This window comes from Triturus cristatus, chromosome 6 (genome assembly GCF_964204655.1).
Source record: "Triturus cristatus chromosome 6, aTriCri1.1, whole genome shotgun sequence".
NCBI classification, from domain to species: Eukaryota; Metazoa; Chordata; class Amphibia; order Caudata; family Salamandridae; genus Triturus; species Triturus cristatus.
The window spans coordinates 823,411,625-823,435,601 of NC_140589.1; the positions used below are offsets into that span (position 1 = coordinate 823,411,625).

General features: G+C 45.1%; 1 protein-coding gene across 1 annotated transcript in view; it reads right to left on the minus strand.

Moving 5' to 3' along the window:
- Nucleotides 1–23,977, minus strand: part of LGALS8 (galectin 8) — a 346,545-nt gene that overhangs the window by 78,603 nt on the left and 243,965 nt on the right. Inside the window, exon 8 of the mRNA XM_085611427.1 lies at nt 19,140–19,228. Coding sequence (XP_085467553.1) covers nt 19,140–19,228 — 89 coding nt within the window. The remainder of the gene's footprint in view (nt 1–19,139; nt 19,229–23,977) is intronic.

Consider the following 23,977-nt stretch of genomic DNA (forward strand, 5'->3'; position numbering starts at 1 on the left):
CTTCCCACCCGAGCGCTCGTTGCGCTATGAACCATGTGTGTATTGTGTGCGCGGTTGGACCCCTCCATATAACTTTTTTGTTCTTGTGGTAAAGTGCCCTTAGCGGTCCCCCAGTCCCAAAAGCATGCCGGTCGAGCCGGAGAGCCGGCTCATCCCGAGGGGCGTTGAAGCCATTGGTTTACTATAATAAGTTGTGAGGCCCAGTAGTACTGTCGTATACTAGGCAAGGCTATTCCACCGTCGTACCAGCTCCTTGTAAGTTTGGACAAAGCTATGCGGGGGGGGGGTTTCCACCCCAGAGGAGCCGTCCCACCTTCGCCTTGACCGCCCTAAAATAGGAATCAGGGACCGGGGTAGGTGTATTTTGCAGGGCGTATAGGAATCTCGGGAGAGCCATGATTTTGTATAGGGCTGCCCGGCCCAGGAGGGTAAGAGGTAGTGTATGCCAATGCTTCACGTCGTCTTTAAATCTCCTGAGTGGGGGCTGGCGGTTTTGCTCATAAAATAAAGTAGGATCTGGAGTAATGTGGATACCCAGGTACTTAAAGCCGTCTCTCCCCAGCTATATCGACACTCCCCCTGGTAGATGTGGAGGGGACCCGTGGGAGGAAACAGAACCGATTTCGCCCAGTTAATCGCGTAGCCCGAATATCTGCCATAGGCAGCACATATGTCTAGTAGACAGTTGATTGAGCGGCTGGGGGAGGCCACATATAGTAATATATCGTCTGCGTACAGTGATTTACGGTCCTCCCACCCCTCCTCCCATCGCAGCCCTCGTATCACTGGGTCATTTCGTATCCAGGCCGCCAGGGGCTCGAGTACCAGGGCGAATAGGAGCGGGGACAGAGGACATCCTTGTCTGGTCCCATGCCCCAGAGGGAAGTCCTCTGAGATGCGCCCATTGACCACAACATGCACCAGGGGTTGTGTGTACAGCAATTGGATCCAAGCACGAAAGTTGGGCCCAAAGCCAAAGCATTGGAGCACTGCGAACATAAAGGGCCACTCCACCCGATCAAAAGCCATGCTGGCATCCAACGAGAGAATAACTGCGTCCTCGCGGATAGTAGACATTAGAGCCAATACCCCGTGGAGCCTTCGTAAGTTCATTGCCGTGTTGCGGCCAGGCATAAACCCTGACTGATCCGGGTGGATAAGTGACGCGAGGTGTGGCTGAAGCCTATTGTCCAGCACTTTTGCTAAGATTTTTGCCTCTGCATTGAGGAGTGAGATGGGACGGTATGAGGCACATTCCTGAGGGGGTTTGCTGGGTTTTGGGATCGTCACTAGGGTTGCTGTCCTTTGATCTTTTGGCAGTATTCCCTTATCTAGGCTATCTTCGTACATTTTCAGTAGGTGGGGTCCCATTCTTTCTGCCTCTGTTTTATACATTTCTACGGGAATGCCGTTGGGACCAAGGGCTTTGCCGGATTGGAGACCTCTAATTGCGGCGACGATTTCATCTGCCGTAAAGGGCTCGTCTAATAGTTCGGCGTCTCCGGGTGTCAAGGTAGGCAGCCGAATGTCTCTAAGAAATTCTAAATTCTCCGCCACAGTGGCGTTAGTGGATGGTGTGTAGACTGCCTCGTAGTGGCTTGCAAAGGCAGTCACTATATCTTGTGGGTCTGTTACGTCCGCCCCAGAAGATAAGTACAAATGGGCCACCCAACGACTGGCGCGCTCTTTCTTGTCAAGCCAGGCCAGCAGCTTACTGGCCTTGTCCCCCATCTCATAAATTGTGTGTTGTGTTTTCTGGACTCTCCCCCTGGCTTCCTCCCATGGGTAGTCCCTAAACGCTTGCTTGGCCAAATCTAGTCCGTGTGTAGTCTCAACAGTCTGTGTTTTGTTATGTTCTTCTTCAGCCCAACTGCTCTCTCCAATTCCAGCACGTGGTGGGCCTTGTCATGTTTGTGCGATGTTATAGATTTTGCTTGCCCTCGTAGGACCGTCTTATACGCTTCCCATAGAATACCTGGGGAGTCAACTGAATGCGTGTTTTCGGGGAAGTATTGTTCTGTGGTTTTTCACAGCTGTTACTTAATAGTTGGGACTTTGAGGTACCCTGGGTAAATCGGGTAAATACGTCCAAGGTGAAGCACAAGCCCTCGTTTGATTTTATCGCATAGGCCGTTGACATTCCAGGATATAAGAGTGAGGGAGGGGCAGGCTTTATGATTGTCGTCCAGACTCAATTGCGTGGAGCCGGGCAATTCGGCCCCCTGGACTCTAAGGTCGTTCCGAGGCATTAGATTTGTGTATGTGAGATGGTGAATTTCCTGTGAATAACCCCAATGTACCTGGTGCCAGCCCGTAACAACTAAACCTATTAAAAAAAAGAAAAATACAAATTCCAACTGTACCAAACTCTAAGTCCCCCCACTTCCACCCCCCACCCTGCCTCCCTGCTGGACGGACTTCCAACTACCCGCCACCCCAACTGTGCAGAGCGCTTTAATCCCACGAACAGTACTTGCGTGTAGGGGGATAGAGTATCCGGAGCACACCAGACATCCCTTCCCTTCAGGACTTTGCAATAGTTTCAATTATTATGTCAATTGAGATGCTTGGACGTTGTTGCTGGCTTTTACCGTTTGTCGGCCCGGGAACTTGCCGCCAGCCCTCCAGCCAGTCATGGGCGTCTTCTGGCCTATCAAAGAAGTGGGTCTTACCATCCGCCACTACTCGGAGTTTTGCTGGGTAAAGCATGGAATATGCCAGTTCTCTACGCTGAAGTTCCTTTTTTACCTCTAGAAAACTCCTTCTCTGCTTGGTGACTATTGCCATGAAGTCTGGGAAGAAAGAGATAACAGAGTTCTGTATGCGCAGAGGCGGAGCCACTCTAGCTGTTTGGAGAATGGCGTCGCGGTCCCTAAAACTGAAGATCCTGGGAACGGTCGAGGGGGAGCCCCGGGTTTCGGTCTACCTCCTGGAATTCTGTGCGCGCGTTCCACTGAGAAGAAGCCAGAGAGACCCCTTGGCTGGAGGTTATTCTTGATGAGGTCTTCCACGTAGAGGTCCATTTCCGGCATCCCTTGAGACTCCGGAACTCCCGTGATACGGACGTTGTTGCGTCTCGATCTACCTTCCTGGTCATCTAGTTTGGCTGCCATCATACGGTTCTGTTCTTCCAAGTGGTGGACCTTTCGCTGGAGGTCGGCCGTATCCCCGACGAGGGACGCCGTTTTGGTCTCGACTTCCGTCATTCTTGAGGTCATCTTTTGGAAGTCCGCCCTGAGGAACGAAACATCTGAGGAAATGGACCCCAGCGTAGTCTGGACGTTTGTCAGTGCGGACATGATGTCCAGTAGTGTGACTTCTGGCTGGCCTTCCGAACCGGCGCCTCCGGTCGCAGGCGTCCGCTGAGCCGTCGCTTCCGTCGCATCCTTTGAGAAGGCATATTTGTTGAGCTTTGCTTGTTGAGTCGTCCGGGGTCCCCGGCCCCCCATTGGGCCTCGATCGCGGGGTCGCGGTCCCTACGCAGTACTCACCGCCGCCTGCCACGGGACTACGTGTCACCCTGCGGCCTGTCGGGTTTCCTGCTCAGGTGTGAGGCACCACTGATTCAGGCCGGTGTCAGGCCTTTCCAGCCTGGCAGATTCAAAATCTTTGGCGCGTCGCTCCTTGGGGATGTCGCCGTCCAGTACGCCGTCCCCAGGGGGGAGGGGGGGTTCGGGGGGAAGTGGCTCTCCGCGCGTGGGTCCCAGGGCCTCCCTCCTGGCGTCTGTGCAACTCTGGTACGAATCCCCTTATTGTTTGGAGGTACTCAGGGGGAGATCAGCCGTCTCGTGTTGACCTCTTATTCACCGCTCCCCCTTCGGTCTCGTCTTTTCCTGGATTAATTATGTGGGCGCCTCCCCAACCTCCACAATTCACGCTCTCTCTGTGCAGGCAGGCGGGACAGGGTTCTTTAGGATTGCAGGGGGTACTTTAATCTAGGCAGTCAGGACCCAGGGTTCTCAGTTGGGTCCTTCATTGTTTCACACACCTCCTCCTGCCCATGATCAGTCCACACCTCAAGAGGGACGGAGGGAAGGGCCGGACCTCCAGGGCTACTGTCACTCCTCACCCTCCTGCCTCCTTACTTCTGAGTATTTCTTCCTTGGGGGGGAGCGCCCGCGCCAGTATTATTGCGCCTGTCCGGGGATCGGGCCGCTGAGATCCCACATACTCCCCCGCTCAGGGGGCTGCCGATGTGCCGAGTGCGACCGGAGCGCTCCCGGCGTCCCAGGACGCTTCACCGCTGGTGCGCGCAACACTGGCGCGGACGGTCCCAACTGCGATGCAGCACGCCGTCTCCCAAGGGCAGCCTCCCAATCGTTGCTGCCCCACAGCGCCTCCTTTTGCCAGTCCAGGCGGGCCGCAGGTCTTCTAGTAACGCGAGACCCCGGGTCCGCTCCCAGCCGCAGGCCTCACGTCTTCACTCGCCCGTAGAGCGATATTGCCGCTGCCGCTCCACTTCAGACTCGGTCCGGAGATTGCCGCCGAGGTCGGATGCTCATAGCAGTCCTGGGGGGTATGTTCCAGCAGGATATGTGTCCGGATTAATGCGGGATGTGGTCGTGCTGGCCGGAGCTCGGCTAGGTTGCGGCCCTTACGTTCGGCTGCAAGCCACGCCCCCTCTTTCTGTACTTTTGTTGGTTTTTTCTGCACTGCTCTTGCTTCTATCTGCTACTCTCTTGCACATTTCTGCACCGCTCTTGCCTCTTTCTGCACCTCTGTTGGGTTGGTTCTTTCTGTACCTCTCTTGCCTCTGTGCACCCCTGTTCCCTCTTTGTGCACCTATTGTACCTGTTTCTGCAACACTCTAGCCTCTTTCTGTACTTTTCTTGCCTCTTTCTGCACCTCTGTTGCTTCCTTCTGCACTTCTCTTGCCTTTCTGCAACCATCTTGCCTCTTTCTGCACCTCTGTTGCTTCTTTCGTCACTTCTCTTGCATCTTTCTACACCTCTCTTGCTTCTTTCTGCACCCCTTGTGTTTCTTTCTGCACCCTCCTTCTGTTTTCCTGCACGTGTCTTGGTTCTTTCTGCACAGCTCTTGCCTCTTTCTGCACCTCTGTTGGTTCTTACTGCACTGCTCTTGCTTCTTTCTACACCTCTGTTGCTTCTTTCTGTACCCCACTTGCCTCTTGCTGCACCCTTCTTCCCTCTTTGTGCACCTCTCTTGCCTCTCTCTGCACCTCTCATGCCTCTTTCTGCACCCCTCTAGCCTCTTTCTGCATCTCTTTTGCTTGTTTCTGCACATCTGTTGCTTCTTTCTGCACCTCTCTTGCAAATTTCTACACCCCTCTTGCCTCTTTCGGCACCCCTCTTCTCTCTTTCTGCACCCCTGTTCGCTCTTTCTGCACCTCTTCCGCCGGTTTCTGCACCTCTGCTGCCTGTGTCTGCAGCTCTGCTGCCTCTTTCTGAACTTCTCTTGCTTCTTTCTGCACCTTTGTTGCTTCTTTCTATATTTCCCCTGCCTCTTTCTGCACCCCTCTTCCCGCACCTCTATCGCTTCTTTCTGCACCTCTCTTTCTTCTTTCCGTACCTCTCTTGCCTTTCTCCACCCTTCTCTCTTTCTGCACCTCTCTTGCCTCTTTCTGCTCAGACAGGGCTACTTTTAAACTGACCTCGGGCTCAGCAGCGCACACTTGGAAGTGCAGAAAAGGGCTCCTGGCCTCTAAACTGCCATGCCCTATTATAAACTAGGGACTTAGAGGTAGTTTTAATCCACCTGCCCTTTTATGTACTAGGGCCTTACCGGGGAGGTTATGCCAATCACAGGGGTACCCCAACCAATAGTTTACCCTAGTGTATGTAGGTGTTTTCACTGTATTCTAAGTGTCTTTCAGCATAGCACTGGCTCCGGGCCTGGTTAGACAGAGCCCAGGGTGAGTCAGAGTCAGTTACCACCAGTACTAGTCAGCAAAAGGTTGGGGGGTGGCCAGGGCACACGATGACTTTGCAACAAGGCCTCTTTCTGCACCTCTGTTGGTTCTTTCTGCATATCACTTGCTTCTTTCTGCACTTTTCTTCCTCTTTCTGGACTTCTCTTGCCTCTTTCTGCATTTCTCTAGCTTATTTCGGTGCCTTTCATCCTCTTTCTGCACATGTCCTACCTCTGTAGGCATAGTTAGAAATTTGCATTTAAAAAACCTTAGACATTTACTGAAAAAAACATAGGTTTCAGGGACGTTATAGTTAGAAATTAGCATTTAAAAAACCTTTGAAATTCACTGAAAAAAACCATAGGTTCCAAGGACGTTATAGTTAGAAATGAGCTTTTAAAAAAACCTTTGAAATTCACTGAAAACACCATAGGTTTCAGGGACTTTATAGTTAGTTGAACATTTCACTCGTACAAAACCAGAGAAATTCGGCCGTTATAGTTAATTGAGCTAACTATAACTCACGCCCCCGCAATGCACTTCTGATGACGTCACATATTACATCACTCATGAGATGGTCAGTGACATCAGTCATGACATCTCAAATGACATTACTGATGACATCTTCCATGTGATCATCTGATGCACCTCCTCACACCCTAATATAACCTTTGATACACCCACTCTAAAATACAGAATACCATTCTCGAAACCATAGACACACTAATACCAGTTAGTACATACCCACTCACCTATTCCTAGATCTACACATACATCTACTCACTCACCCATAGTCACTCATACAATCAGTCACTCATCAATACAGCCACTATGACATGCAGTCATACACCCATACAGACACAAGCACACTACCACTCATCCATAGTTACTCACACACCTGGTCAGTCATGCAAAGAATCAATTACACTCCCTATACAGTTATACACACAACACCTCACTTATTCATACAGATACTAACACATACTTACTCTCTTATACAATCACTGACACAAGCACACACTCATGCATACAGCCACTCTCACAATCACTCACTCTCACATATAGTTAGTTATATACTCCAACACTCATATACTCCCTTTCACATATGTAGTTACTCACACATAAACCACTGAGACAACCATTTACTCACCGACACAGCCATACGTACTCACTCACACATACAGTCCCTCGCAGATGCAATCATGAACCCATACACCCACTCAATCACTCGCTCACACATCCATGCAGGGAGTTACACACCCCCACCCACCCATACACTCAAGCATCCATACAGGTACTCAGACAACCAATCAATTAACCATATAGACACATGTAGATAGTCACCAACCCATGCAGCCACTTACACACCAACTGACAGACTGATACAGACATTCACAGATTAGTCATTCACCCATACATTCACTAAGACACGTTTAATCACTCACGTATACAGTCAGACACGCACCCACAAAATCATCCATACAGACACTCATACACTCACTCATTCTTCAAATACACTTTGGCGTGTATATATAGATAACGTTCTTACATTTTTCAGAAACACTCAGTCACTGGGTGATGTCATCAGTGATGCCATTTGAGATGTCATCAGTGATGTCACTGACCATGTCATGAGTGGTGTAATATGGGACGTCATCAGCAGTGCATTGCGGGGGCGCGAGTTATAGTTAGCTCAACTAACTATAACGGATGAATTTCTCTGTTTTTTTACGTGTGAAATGTCCAACTAACTATAACATCCCCGCAACCTGCGTTTTTTCAGTGAATATTGATATATGTACCTATGCGGTAAATAGGTCTTCAAGGCACATAGATGTGGAGCTTCGAAGAGTAAATTTATACTTCACTATATGAATTTATCTTTCAATATTTGGCCCCTCGATATTCTTGTATTTGAATATTGTTGGTGTTGATATTCAGTATACAACCAAAGTTGTGTATCACAGACTTTTTATTGGTCCTTTGTTTGTCAAAACGTAGAGCACAGCCTATATGTATGGGGTCACCATTTGTTTGAATTATGAGATAGGTATTTTATTTTTAAAAATATACACTTTATCCTAGGCCAAGTCTATATGAAGCACTTAAAAAAATTATTCAACTTTTTTTGACCTAGTTGCTTCTTATCCGTTTTCCATTAGTTTGGAACACTGAAAAAATACATAATCTATGACTTTAAATTTCCTGCAGGAATATATTTACCTATTAGAAAGAACAGATGTTTCATACTCCTCATCTCACTATCCCTCTGCAACAGAGCCTGCACGGATTATGGCATTCAGACTCTGCACAATTAGAAGCTGAGACTTTCTTTCAGAGTTGAGTGCTTCCAAGCAAATATAACTTTTTTGGCTAATTTACCTTGTGCAACACTGGTTATAGACTTAGCAATAGTTTCCAACACAAACTTCACACTGACTTGTGTCAATGAAACCATTTCCATTTTTTTCCAGACTGGACATAATGTTTCTCAAAAAATGAAGAGACCTAAAAAAGAAGCAAAGCTCAAAGAAAGTGTTACTGTTAAAGACAAGCAGATCTTAAAAGGACAGGAAAAATCTGGTGTACCCTTAGTGGGGCTCCAACATTACGGAGAAAGAAGGTGCTTCAAAATTCAGAGACGAGAATATTAGAGTTAAGACTCCCAGTTTGGTTTCTACTGATTTTTACAGATAAATGCAGACAGAAAACTATGTATTTTCCTGTCTGTATAATAAGGAAACACACGGAAAATGGGTCTTCTTTTGGAAGATTCTTACTACTGTCAAACATAAATGGCAAGTCAGCAGCTGTGTAGTTTGACAGGTAGGAAAGTAAAAAAAGAAGTAAAAGATTTTGTAATGAAAATTAAATAACAACAGAAGAACAGCCGTTAAAGTTTTTCTACAATGCAAATGCTTTCAGATACCTGCATTGTACTGTAAATGGCCAAAACCCGTTAGGAATTCAAAGGTAAGTATATTTTTATTGGTTAAGTAAATGTGACAATATATCCACTGCAGCTTTATTTTACACTAAACACAAATGCAATAGATATACTACTTTAGCCTATTTTTAGGGAAAAATGTGCTGAAAAAAACACTTTCCCTATCATTTTCCAAAAATCTCTTAATAGAGTAAGCCCCAATTACTACTGGGGAAGGCAAGACTTGCCTGGCTCACTACAAAATGATCACAATATTTCTATAGTGTCCTTTTAGATCACAATATGCCCTTATTGTCCTGTCAAAAACTTTGGATTCACCATTTGCCCCTGTTTTTTTTAAACTAAATTTTCCATGGGGATGGGGGGTGTAACTTGTCAATCCACCCACCAGAACCAGCCAATACAAAAATTCTACAAAGGTTACTTTTTTGGTCTGTTGTAAGCACCATTAAAAGTGGGGCAACACCTACGGTGCAGTGGGTGGGGCCAATGGTGGACGTGAGTGGCCCAACTGTGGCCGTGGGTGGCGCCCTTTAAGAAACATTTTGGGAAACACACTGATTTTTTTAAAAATTTGTATTAAGCTCTGATTGTGTACCCACATGTTCAACCTATTGCTGGCAGGATGAGAGAGCGTAGCTGGACCCAGCCCAAGTTACACTTGAATCGGCTTTCCTGCCTCCACACCAAGAGCTGCATACTCCCTGTAGTTAGTCTGGAGCAAGGACAGGGAAGGCAGGACGCCTGGGGACTTCAAATGGAAACCTCTAGATGTTTCTCTCCCACTTCAATGGCACAATTAGGTTATAAATACAGAACCTTTGAAACCAACCCTGGAGTATGCTTCTGTACCTATGGATACTCTGCCGAAAAAAGGACTGCTTTGCTGCTAAAAAGACTGCTGCCCTTCTTGGACTGCTGCCTAAGTCACAGGGATTAGACCTGCACCTAAAACTTGGACTTCCAGAGCTAGTGTTATGGCCTCCTGTCCAAAGCCACACGTACATAACAGGCTCACAACCACCTGGACCAGCACCCAAATCCAGCTGGAGAAAGCCCCTGACCTCTAAGTGGTGCCTTGCAGGTCCTGAACCCTTGGTGTGGCCTCAGGGAGGTTGTATTGAAGTATTTGGGCTCTTTGCAACAGCGAACGGGCCTGTTGGCAAAGAAACCTTGTCACTCGCACAGCCTGCCAACGCGAAGTTCAGACAGCCCTCCAAAGCCCTACAAAGTTAATCGCAAAGCACAGACTCAAACGCTTGCAATGACAGCAGGATCTTCGGACTACAGCAAAGCTCATCCGAAACTCCCGGACTGCTCATCACACTACATCAGTGATCATCCGCAACGCTTCTCTGCTCCCCGCAGCCCCCTACACCGCGAAGGGGACTCTTTGCGCTCGACTGAGAAGGTAAATTTTCAGTGGGACTAACCTGGTCCCTGTATCCAACCCGCGCTCTATTTAGTTTAGCCTGAACTTGTGACTTTCTACCGGTTTTTCACAACCAGATAGCCGTGGTTGGCGTTTTTGGATCTTTGGCCCCATTTACACTGAAATCCTTAAAATTGCATATCTATGGATAAACTGATTGGATTTCTGCCAATTTGGTCTTGTTTTATTTATTTAAAATTACCTTATTTTTCTAAATATGGTGAGGGCCCCTTTTGTGATGTATTTTCACAGTGTTACTGTTAGAAGTGTTGGACAAATATTTTGCACATTGCCTCTGAGTCAAGCCTGACAGCTCTGTTTCAAGCTACTGAAGGGCTGAGCACAGGTTAATTTAGGGTTTGCTTGTGACTTCACCCAGAAAAGAATTATAGTTGCTGCTTGAGGAGAGTTTCAACCCGTTAACCAGCAACCCAATTTCTTACAAGTCTCGATGATTTTGACGACCTAGTTTAGCACCATAACTGAGCCCTGCACAATGCTGTTATATTTCTAGGGACGGGGTAACAGTTCTTACTGTCATATTTTCTTGTACAGTTTTACAATCTCTACAGAGTCGTGTTGCAGTTTCGATGCACTATTCTGCACTTTGGGGGAGCCAGGACATGCTATTTATCAACCTAGCATCAAGGTAATCAAAGTCCATGACACACACTATATTTACTTCGCCAGCTTTGCGAGTGTCATTATAGGACTGTTAAGGATTAAAAAATATATACTTAGTTTTTCCCGAGTTTAATTCCAGCCCTAGTCGGTACAGAATCAAAAGATTTGATCAATTACGCTAGTTATCTTGCGGAAACCAGCTTGAAGGTTGGATAAGATTCTATTCCCCTCTTCCCACTCCAAAATGTTTTCAAAGGTTTGATGGCAGAAAAGTCCCTTCAGGCTACTGGTTAATCTAATCGGGCTAAAATTACATCTCGGGGGTCTTTTTTATAGATCGTGATGATTTCAGACCCATCCCAAGAGTTTTGGTATTTCAGCTCCTGCCAGGATGGAATTGGTGAGTGTACAGGTTGTGGTACATATAAGTCACTTGGTATTTTATCAGGATCCGGGGCCTTACCATCTGAAATCTCTAACAGTGCCAACGCTTTTAGTTTGAGATCTAACCCTGAATCCAATGGCCCACTGTTTTCTCTGCCGTCTTGCGAATAAAACTCTTTAAAATGGTCTACATATTCCTGGGTCTGTATATGATATTCTACTTGTCCAAACACTGGTTGGTTTTTCTTTTAAGATTTAATCAGAACATAATTTCTTCTCTGTAAAAATATTAATGTTCTTCGTGAGATTAAGTCTATCCAGGATTGCCTGTATTACCATATTGTTTTTTCGAGAATGAGTTCCATGTGAACACTTGTCTTAAGCTATACAGTGCTGCTTACTAAGCCATCCACTGTGCACAGATCTGCCTTATATAACTGATTTTTATGTAGATAACCTGATCTTCACCAAATATGCAGGACATGTTATCTCTGTACTAGTAAATAGCTATCTCCGAACTGGTATAGAACTGTGAATCAGACTTTGAGGTATCTATCTACCCATATATGTAAACCACTCTGATGTCACTATTGACTCAGTCAGCATTTTATAAAACCTAAAAATAAAAAATTTAAAATCACACATATAAATCAATTTTCATTCATTTTCTAGTACCTTAACTTTCAATATATTATTCATTGTTATCATTTCCATGACACTCTACAAATAAGGGGTGAACAACAACAGAGATAGAGTGGCCATCTTAGTATTGTACCCCTAGTGATATTAGAGCTCTTAAGACATAATGCCATGTAAAACTATCTTAGCTGCAGGTGTACTAAACATGTCTTGAATTATTCTAATATGATTACCTGACAATTATATTTCCCCAAAGTTTCACTAGGTCTGGGCATAATTTTTATTACACCTGATTAATTTTAGTATTTCTGTGTTACTCTTTGACATGGAATTACTGATAACGCAATTACACCCGCTTGCATAACTAAGAATAATCTGTAGGAACAAATCCTACTCCAAGAGGATATTCAGTTAGTGCAAGTGGCTGCTTACACTGCTGTTCATGCTCTGTTGCATTTAACGCTATTTTCTACTGCTAAATGCCCGGATTAAGTTCTGGGAAAATGCTACCCTAAGTGCACATTTAGCGAGCGTGTCGCTCTGCTATTCGTGTTCTGTTGCATTTATCGATATTTCTTAGAGAACAATGCATCTTCAACGCCACTTCGGATGCAGTGGGGCTTTGTGCGCTAAGAAAATAGCGCTAAATGCAGAATTACTCTTCTCGTGTAATTCTGTGTAATCTTGGGGAATTTTTAGGTAATTGTGAATGATAATGCTACACGGAATTGCGCAAGTTACGTCCACCCCTTAAATGTATTCCCAACCATCCCAGTCAAATGCCTCCTTGACATTGACACTTTATGGCTCAAGCAGTGCTTTCTTACTTTGCATAATTTCCATTGCCACTATCATACAGAATTCATCTAACCAATATCAATATGTGCTATTCATCTACTACAAATAAAGAGATGACACTCCTTAAATTGAAGGAAATCTTTTTCATCAGCATCTTCAAATCCACATTCAGTAAGGATATAGGGCAATAAGAGCTACACAACCGTGGATCTTTTCCTTCCATACTGCATGTAAAATTTGTAGTGGCTGTCCTTGAATCTGGACTATTGGCTTCTGATGCCAATGTTGAAATACTAAATATTTGATACAATCCCTGTGAAAGACAGTCCAGTCCTGGGGCTTTTGAGTTAATTAATCATCCAATAATGTGTTTATTTTTTTAAGGTGATTTCTGTATCTAGGCTCCCTCAGACCTAGCTAGCAATTCTGCACTACCTGAATGTTGTTTCATTATTTGGCTTCTGGTTAGATTGTTCCCTGGATATAATTCTTTATAATTTATCGAAGATGCGTCCCTGATCTCGGTCTGATTTGCTCTAATAATCAGTAATTAATGACCTTTTTTTCCTAAAAATCTTTTCAGTGCAGTTTCACATGGCAGACAGCTATCTTCACACAGCATTTAGCTTTCGTCTGTGTACAGTAGCAAGAAAAATATTTGATTTCCAACATTCATGTGACCAAAGTAATCCTAAAATCTCAAAACTGACTGTGCAAACAGGATTTAGATGATGGTGAAATAATACAATGTACTACCACGGTTCCACATTATCATATGTTTCTGAGGACAACCTTGTTCGTGGTATACCATTTTTCTATTAAGGAGCACTGGTCCTCAAACATTCCTTCACTGGAGGGGCTTTATCAGATCTCGAATATTTAGCAATTTTTTACGTGATCAAGAAAAACCTCTGGGCCATTGAAGACCATACCCCATGAGCGCAATGCAAGTCCTCCATTACATTCAGGAGTCCCAACTTTGGTGACAGATCGACAGGCCATCCAAAAATGTTTGACAGGATACATGTAACACTTTTCAGTACTCTTGAATCACCTGACCGCCCCAATCTTTCTGGAAAAATCATTAGTCGTATGCTGACATCTAAGAAAGTTAGGGGACTAAGTCTTACTCATTTTCCAAAGGTATTCTGGGATCTATTAGACTTTATCAAAATATTCAAGTTCGATCAAGCGTAGCTTGGTTGATATGGCCTGTTCTTAGGGGGTCATTTTTACTTTCATCCATTATTCGCAGTGTAGTGGGCCCAAAGCTACAATTGAGGAATACATCAGGTGTACTGATCATGAAGGTTTGGCAAATTAAAGTGATATGGGGTTTACCTACTCGACCTATTACCAATATGGCTCAAGTAGGTGGAAATCGGGACAGTGCATTAACTCTTTTCGATATATCTCTAAGGCATGTCCCAGCTGCAGGTATATATATCGAGTGAGGATTTATGGGTCTGAAACTCCTCACTAAGTGACCAAAGGAATTCACATGCACCCTTCCCACATAACTCTAGATTTTGCTTGATTTTTTTATTCCAGTTCAGAGAGTAGCTCAGGGTTTCCCCTCTGATACCTGCCTTCAAGGCATCCCATACCATCCCGAACCGAGCGCTCCCCTTGTTGTCCTCTAGGAATTCCCCAAGCCACTTATTCATATGTTGAACATAGATTGGATCTTGCAACAAGGCCCGCACAAATGTCCAAGTGCGCTTCGGTCTGCCCCCCACAAAGTTTGGAATCTCCAGAACCAAGGGATTGTGGTCGGACATGACCCGGGGGTATTTCTGAATCATACAGGTGGGTAGGACGGAGGATGAGACCAGAAAGTAATCTAATCTTGCTACAGCCCTGTGCGGTGCCGAATAGTATGTACTGCCCCATCCTGTGGTTTAAGTTGCGCCCAAGCATCAACAAGCCCATTATCTTCCATCGTTTAAATGAGAGCCTAATGTACTTTTTTTCTGACCTTTATAATTACTGGGGTTCCCCTTCCATAGCCCCCCAATGCCAATTATATTAAGATCACCACAAACAATCGGTAGAGGCCACTTGGTCAATTCAGAATTAAGGTACTCAAATACTTCGGGATCATCCCCTGTCGACCCATATATTGAGCATAATGTAAAATTAAATCCTTGCATTTGGCCTTCAGCAATTGCCCATTGACCTAGTTTATCAGTTGAACAAACTTTGAACACAACCCCCCCTTCTGTGCCAATATCGCCACCCCTCGTGTTCTGGTCCCTTGTGTGGTATATGCAATTAGTTGAAATCCCAGCTGCTCTAAGAGGTACTTCCGTGTCCCCTCTACATGTGTTTCCTGCATCCAGATTATATCCGCAAGCAACATCTTAAGTTTTTCCTTAACTATCCTTCGTTTTGCAGCGTCATTCAACCCACAGATATTTATCGTTGCTACCCGCATGTAAAGTATGTTTTGCCAACCTGTTCCCACATTGCTCCCTTTTCTTTTTTTTGCCACCTCTCCCTGATTTCGTAACCCAATCGTTTTTTCCCCTCAGACCCGCCCCCGATGACCCTCCCCCTGCCACCTCATGGCCCTCCCAGCCCTCGAAACCCACCCCCACCCACCAACTACATGGTGAGACAAGCAGACCAATGGTCTCTGTGATGGAGCCTGAGAGTCACGCCCCCTTGCAGCCAGCTTGCATACTTCCACCTTTGTCTTCCCCCCTGTCTTGTGGATGCTATTTTAACCCCTAAAAGTGCTATCCTCTGTTAGACTCAGTAATTTAATACACCTCAAAATTCCTTCCACATCAGCCACCTGTTGTAAAGGAAAACAAAAAAACCCCAGCTAAACGAGAAAGCAAAAAGAGAAGGGTCCCCAAGATGAAGAGCTAAGAAAATGATGAGTTAAAAAATCTACTTCTTAGTTACTTCAAACTGTATGGCCAAAGCAATGAAAGTCTGTCCTTGCCATTAGGATTTTAGTTTTTCGATATACTCTTGAGCTTGGAATTGTGAAGTGAAGACTCTTGTAGTGTTCTTGTGTATAATCTTCAATCGAGCCAGGTTCATCAGAAAAGCTTGTGCCCCTAAGGCCTGACAAGGCTGAATCAATTGCCTTAACTTCCATCATCGTTCGACCGTAACGTGGCAAAAATCTGGTTTTGCAAAGAAGGACTGATTTTTGAAGGTCCATCTGGCATTCGGGTGTGCCTTTGCATACACTACCTCCTGAAGCATAAAACTCCCGAAGTAGATTAATATTGCCCTTGGCGTAGCATTACCTTCTCTACCAGGTTGCACTGGTTTCTTTGAGGTCAAAGGGAAGCGATGAACGCGCTGTACCTCTACCTCCCAGTTCCAATGCTGGAGTTACGGGAAGGCGCCCTTCATTAGCTTCAGTACATAGACCTGTATATCATTTCTTTCTATTCCTTCTTCTATGCCAAGTAGCCGTAGGTTATTCCGCCTTTGCCTGTTCTCAAAGTCTTCCAGCTTCCATTGAAGGTCTGAAAACTGGGCTGCCTGAGACTCAGTCTGTGCCCGAGTCCTAGTCCTAGGCAAGCCAACCTCTAGTGTACTGGTGTGTTCTTCCACCAGTGTCAGTCTTGAGTTTATATCCGAACAGGCTTTAGCCATTTTTCTAACGGCACCCTGAAGCTTCTTTGTTGCCAATCGGTTCTTCTTCCCATACATTCGAGTCTCCTCTTGCAGTTGCTTGATAGATTCATAGATCATCTTCAAGGAGGGCTCTTCAACTTGTGTCATTCTCGTATTGGTGTCAACATCACCCGTGAGGTCTGGGTAAACTCTCTGGGTAGCGGAGTAATCCCATTTCAGGGTAGGATCTGCATTAGGCCTAGCATTCTCTTCTGCCTCCCACTACGAGGGGTGAGAGTCTCTATACTTCTTCATAAGTCTTTTCTTCCTGACCACCGTACTCTTCTGTAGGGTACTTAGACTTGAGCTAGAGAGCTGAGCATTGATACTATCCTCTGCATTAGAGAAGCTAATTTCGGAACCATCAGTCACAGATTTTTTTTTATCCTCAAGGTCCAAAGTATCTTCCAATCCTTTGAGACCTGTTGCCTCTTCAATTAGCATACTGGTATCTAAGGAGGCTGTAGTGCCGGTGGTTTGTTCTTGTACAACAGAAGACTGCGATGCATCCAGATGAATATCCAAAGTTGCTGAGGCCGATTGCCCAGGTACAGGTGGTGAAACAATTCCCTGGGTGTTGATGCTCTGTATTCTGTCAGTGGTGGTCTGATTCTGACACACATTAGCTTGAGCTATAACCACAGGGTCTAGCAGCTCATTTGAAGCATCCATAGTACCCGGCAGGGTCTCCAGCCCCCCAGAACTCTCAGAATCAACTTGTTTAGTTTTTAATTGTTTGTGATTGACCATTGCACCCTTAGCTGGATGGATCGTAGTCAAAAAGTCAGTGACGCTGTGCTGCTGCGGAACCAGTTCCTGCCCCAGAGATTCCAGGGCTCAGTTAGGCAGTCTTTTACCCCCTTGGCCCCCCTATCTGGGATTGCAGCTGCCTTTCAAGACTCATGTAGCTCACCTTTCTTGGGGCCATCCTGGGTGTGTCTCACCTTCAGAGACGTCCTGATGCTGGAGTTTCAGCAGCCCACTAGCCTCCCTCCTTTGGAGCACTGTGCTGGGATGCTGGTGTTTGGGTCTGCAATAGCCTGCCCCTCCAGAGTCTTCTGACATGCCGCGCGACTGGGTTTGGAAGGCATCCTCCCTGTCACGAGTCTTTTGGTGCGATTCAGCACCGTGAGCTGCCCGGTCTGCACAGAAGCTCCTCCAGTCCCAGGCAGTCACTGACACAGACTGCAGCGCTCTCTGCACTTCCCGGACAGCGACCAGAAACACTGAGAAAAATGCCTCCAAGGTCCGCCAGACGTCAGGGACACGAGTTTGCAGCCGGTGAGTCAGCATGCGGGACATATGTTTCAATTTTAGTGGGGATTGAAGTATCCTTATTTGTTAATACATTCGGCAGCAAGGGGCGACCGGCGTGGTCGTCTCACTCAGGCGCCATCTTGCCTCCCCAGATAACTCTAACATGAGATCATTACTTGCTGCCTGAAAGCCTGGAAGTACTGTTGATTGTACCAGAGTGGTGTCTCTTGCAAAAATGTGCCATCAAATCCTATTGAAATAAGACCCCTATGCCAACTACTCAGGACTGCTCCCTTGTGGAGGTGAGTTTGTAGGTATTAGTGAGCCATGAAGGACTCCCAGTACATCAAAGCCCACCCTTGAACAAATGTGGTTGCGTTAATAAAAGGTAGAGTCCTCTATGCAAAAGAACAGCCAGTTGTTTATCGCATTAACTGGACTGACCAACAGTTGAAGATGCATATCTGTCGTGCTTATGCTTTCAGAGTATATGGTATTCCTATTTTTTTTGCCCTGAGCAGTGCCCTCAGGGCAGAACTTTCTGCCACTCAAAATGAATAATTTTAAACCATTCCTAAAAATACTTGGGGAATGTATAACTGTCCCTGAAATATTCTAGGACAGAAGTTGAAATACTAAATAAGCTTGCTGGAATATTTGGGGAAAAGTTCCTCTTTCCCCAAACATTCTAGGATTGGAGTTAGAATAGTATTTTTGACCTTTCAGTGCCTGCCACCCACACTGCTGCCCCAATGATGCAGTTCAGGGCAAGAAACACGAACGAGCCACACTGCCTGCTTCCTCTGACGTCTTTGCAATTATGCATCTTTTCTTTTTTTTAAAGAAGTACCTGTTACTTTATTGGCTGTATTTAAAAAACAAAATCCAGTTTGAGAAAGCAAACGCAGGAATGGAGGTCTGCTATTTCTTGCAGACTTTCAACACTGCATTCACAGCGAATCCAAAATGTGACCAGCTTAATTAATACTGATTAAGCAGGTTACATTACGACCAGCTGGCAATCGACAATTTGCAATGTGTACGACCTATCAGTACATGGGTTGTATCGCAAATTGAGACACCATTCGCAAACCAGTTGATATTCCAATTCCACATCCCTGGGCTGCGAAAGGTAACAGTATATCGGGACTCTTGTTCCCTATTGGTATTCTTGGAGTAACATCTCTCTTCTCCCAAGAGCTGTCATCTCCCTCACCAGAGTTTTAACTTGAAGTCATGCAATTATTTCTACTCTTATTACCAAAGAGCTCTGCGGTAAGGAGCAGGGCAACAAATGATGCCAAGGAAAACTTTCAAACAAATATATAAAATAGTGAAGTGCACTTTGAAGACTCATCAATTTACGTTTTAACACTCTTTTTGTTAATTGCCTTCATATAACTTGCAAATAAACTGTACCATTATTTCATGATACAATAAACAAGTAGGCAAGTTACACTGACTAAATGAATCAGAATAACAAGCAGATAAACAGTTTATAAAACTAGAAGGCACATCAAAATCTGTCAATTAAAATATACACCTACCTGTTTGCATTTTTGTTCACTTCACCTTTGATCACAATTGTTCGTCCAGGAGCCATTGGTTTGTTAAGCATGCCGGTGTATGGTATTTCCTAAAAAGAAAGGCATGTTTAAACCACAATATATATATATGCTTAGAACAACATTAGCATGTGGGGAAATATATTCATTGCTATATCCACAACCTAAAATAAAATAAAATAAAATTGCATGGCTTTCTACAAGAAACTCAGCTGTGTAATATAGATGTAACTTTTTCTCTTAGTTACCAACCATGGCAACTCTAGTTCTCCTGGTCATAGACTTCAATAGCGTAGCAACTTTCAGAAACCCTGCAATTTTGATTTCAGAACCATACCAGACAACCATTTTAAAAAGAAAATTGAATGTATGCACCGTGTCACTAATATATGGTCTGATAGAATTGAAACGTAGTTTTACTATTTTACTCGTGTTTTACCCTATATTATGTTAGCATTTATATGGCTAATACATTATATTTTCACATATTTTGTGTAAGATGTAATCAGTTGAGACAGATGTCACGTTAGTTGGGTCGACATCGGTGCCACCATTTTAGTTAGAGAAGACGCCATGTTCTGTTACAATCGAAACTGTTACTCGCATATTCAAAACTGTAATTTGCTCATTTACAAGAAATAGTCCTTTGGTAAGTTTAGTTTCTTCGATGCTCATATTAGCTTGTTAGTGCATGCCTTTTCTTTTAGATCAAGGCCTTCTCCCACCTAGCTAGAGGGGAGGATAGGTCAGACAACCTTGAAATGTAGATAGCTTATACCAGCCTGCGGAATCAAGACTTGTGTTCTATACCCCCATTGTATTACGACACCTACCAGTATTTTTCCATGGTAGGCGGGCCTTTGTGGACTCCGCAACATACATAATGTAACTTTATGCTGTTTAAAGTCAGTCCCTCGTCAACCATCATAGGCGGCTGGTCAGATTGGACTCCACTGCAGTGTATTTTACGAATAAACTAGTTTGCTTGTATTCTCTACAGAGTCATCGACTCTTCATTCTTGGAAGGCTAGAGGAGGTCGAGAGTGACCCGGGTGACCCTAAAAGGGTCACTTTCTTCAGGTGGCGCCAGAATAGGGACTCCACCAGGTGACCCATCTCGCCTATAGTCGGGTGGTAGAGGTCGGGGTTGTGTCTGGTTGGATGGGCTGATCGGGGATCCCCACACGATAGAGCCCGGTTCTCGCAGCTGACCCGCCTGTCTGATCAAGCGGCTCCTCGTCTAGCGGTCACCTTGGACGAGGTCCTGAAAAGGCGAAACCCTTGGATCTGACCATTTGGTCTGAAGTGTCGGCAGTGGAGAATAATCTGTTTCACCTGTATGCACCGGGTGAGTTTATCTTGAATTCTTGGTAAGTGTGGCCCCGTCTTGGTTAATTTGGTAGGTCTGCGGACCCTTGTGATACAGAGCATTTATTAACGTTCTGCCGGGCCAATTGTTGAATTCGACTTATTCTTGAAAAGGCCTGGGGCTAGAGCCTATCTTGTCTTGGTGCAGTCAGAGGACTGACTTGTTTTGACATAGTCTACGGACTGTTCTTGAGAGCTTTTTGTTTATGTGTGGTTTATTGTGTGTGCGCGTGTTGATTGAGTGAATACGTGAATGTGTCTGATGCTAGGATGCCTTGTTGGAGTAAAGTGTGGTGTTTGGGGTGCCGATGCTGCTCTGCGGAACATCGCCTGGTGGAGCGGCAGCCTGCGTCTCCGGAAGGCACTCAGAATTTTGATATGTATGTGAAGCACGGTATTGGCTCTATTATGTTTCGTACATTGTGGCACAAGTATACGAGGGACAATACTGAGCTTCAGTGGCCACAGGATACCTTTGATGAACAAAAATTGAATTATTTACAGGATAAATTATTTGCTAGAAGAAGTAGGCAGTTGATGTTTGATACCTTGCAGGTATGGCAGAAGGAAGCTAAGCAGAGACGAATACGTGCTGAGAAAGAGTCCAGGAAGAAGGCAATTCAAACAGTGGTGCAGAAAGTGGTATCTTATGATAAAGAAAGGACAGAGAAGGGTATTGAGTGTACAGATAGGAAGTTTTGATTACAATGTGATAGGTCCTATGTTGTTTGATAGGAAGAGGATCATTTTGTGGAGGATCTGTTGGAAACTCCCCCCTATTCCCCACGAAGAATATATCCTGCAGTTCCGTTGTCTCAGTCCTCCGTTGTTCCCTCGCCTTCCCTTGGTATTTCCGCAGCCTCGGCTCCAGCCGTATCCATCTCTTCTCCGGTTTCGCAATTTACGGGTACAGTGTGAGCAGGCACCCCCGCAGTGTCAACTGTTCCTGTTTCCGTTTCTCCTCCTCTTACACCTACCACACAGCCATTGTTGACACTGTCACCTGTGTCTCCATCTTTGCGGTCCCCCTAGATGTGTCACCCACAGTATTGAGTAGTGTTAGGACGCAGGAGCGAGGGTCGGATGGAGGAAATTGGGTGGCGGCACAGGAGTGATTAGAGCGGGCAATGACTCGATCTGATGTGGGTGAGGAATAGAAAAGAATGGTTGCAATTCAGGCAGCACAGTGGGCTCATAGTGTGATTTATAGTTTGGAGGATATATGGAGTGTGATGAAGGATTTTGATCGGTTTGTGCAACAACATGCCCTTCAGCACATGTCAACTACATTGATTGGTTTGTGGGAACAGTGTATTGGAGGTAAAGCTCCTCAAATTATTTATGACATTCAAGATCATGTATATTCCGCTGGTATGGCCCCTGCAGAAGTCTATAGTAATGTTGGGACATAACTTAGCTATCGGGCGAAATTATATGACAGATCTCCGATTCCAGTATCTCAGTATCTGATAAGGGCAGTGAGATTGCAGAGCAGCGTAATACATTACAGTTACTCAGCAACGGGTAGAGGCTCATTTTCAGGAGCAGTGGGTCTATGCCCCGTTGAAGAGAAGCAAGGTACTTGCCCATAAGAGTCAGTTACCGGACCCCAGGAAAAATCCTACTGCATATTATAAAGAAGTGACAGAAGCTGCCTCCTCTTCAGTTATGACCTTAGCAGATATTGAGATGTTTTTTGGGCTGTTAGTGCTGGTAGATATAAGGAGGCAGGTGCATACACAGGATCACAGAGTGGAGTTGGGTGGCACATGGGATGAGATGAAGGCATGGGATAAGGAAAGGAAGCCTGGTGACAAACCTAGGGCTGAGATTTTGGCTTTACCAAATCGTATTATTACCTACATGCATTCTCTTATTCCACCCAGACGAGTGGATTGGGATAAGCTGACAGCATGTCCCCAAAAGAAAGAGGAGAGTGTGTTTGATTTTTTTACTCAGTTTGAAGGGGTGTTTTGGGATTTTATCGGGCAGGATTTGTCAGTGGAAGGTGAGATTTGTTCGTTTGTTAACAGTTTTGTTACAAATCTACTTCCTGAAATTGTGGCTCGGTTGCAAGCCTCAGAGTACATGGACCACTTCCTTTCCTTCACTGATATTGAGCATGGCCGAGGTAGACAGTAATATCATGATGATTATGATATGGATGGAGTTACAGGGATGTTCCATAGCTAGGACAGCAAGGGACAGGGTGAGGGACCAGTCCAGATTCCTGTAGATCAGCGTGGTCCTTATGTCTCAGCAGTTCTACATGGTTTGACACAGAAATGTTTGGTGGATACAGGTGCAATGAATAGCTCTGTTTCTCATTCACTGGTACCCGGGGCCGCCCTGTCTGGCCACAATAATGTCTCGGTAGGTTTTTCAGGCATACTGGTTGTGAGCCCCATCTCCAAACCTCTTGCTTTGACTGTTGGTCCTTTTACTGAGGATTCTGCGTTTTTGTTGACATCAAATCATGGTGAAAATGTATTAGGATTAAATTGTTGAAAAAATTAAATGCTACCATTTATTGTTCCTCAGTTGGTGTTTACATGACCTCTGGACCTAATGTGGATGGTGCAAAACAGTGTTTAAGGATGTACCATCTTCTTTGTGGGCAGCAGGGGACACTGATGTTGGGTTGTTACAGATACTACCTGTGTCTATCAAGATCAAGGATAATGATGTGCTCCCTCGTATTCCTCAATACAAAATATTGCAGGCTGGGGAACAGGCTCTGTGCGGATTATCCAGGATTTGATCAAGTTAGGGGTGGTGGAGGAGACAGTAGCGAATGTGTGTAATAGCCCCATTCTTCCTATTCTTAAAAAGGCACCTGTGGATTCCCCTGATGCACACCCTGATGTTTACCGTTTCGTAATCGATTTGCGGGAAGTGAACAAAATAGTTATTCCCTAGTTTCCAGTTGTTCCTGATATTACCATCCTTCTCACAATGATCTCTTCCTCAGCAAAATATTTCTCCGTGATTGATCTGAAAAATGCTTTTTTTAGCATTCCTGTCCACCCTGATAGCCGATATTTATTCGGTTTCGCTTTAGTTGGCAGGAGCCTCCAATTTTGTGGAGTTCATCAAGGGTATACAGAAAGTCCTAGTATTTATAGTCAAGCTTTGAAAAGTCAATTGGACTCTCTCTCTCTTCCCGTAGGTAATGTATTATTTCAATATGTACATGACATTTTAATAGCCTCCGACACCGAAGAGGGTTGTCGGGATGCCACGGTAAAATTGTTAATGCATTTGGCGACAAATGGACATAAAGTGTCCCTCTCTAAATTCCAAAATTATCAACAGAAGGTCACCTATTTAGGTCACTTGCTGTCGAAGGAGGGTCAGAGGCTAACACCTGAACGAGTTGATGCCATTGTTAAGATGCCTGTCCCCGTGACTCAAAGGGATGTGCGTGCGCTTATAGGCATCACCGCGTATTG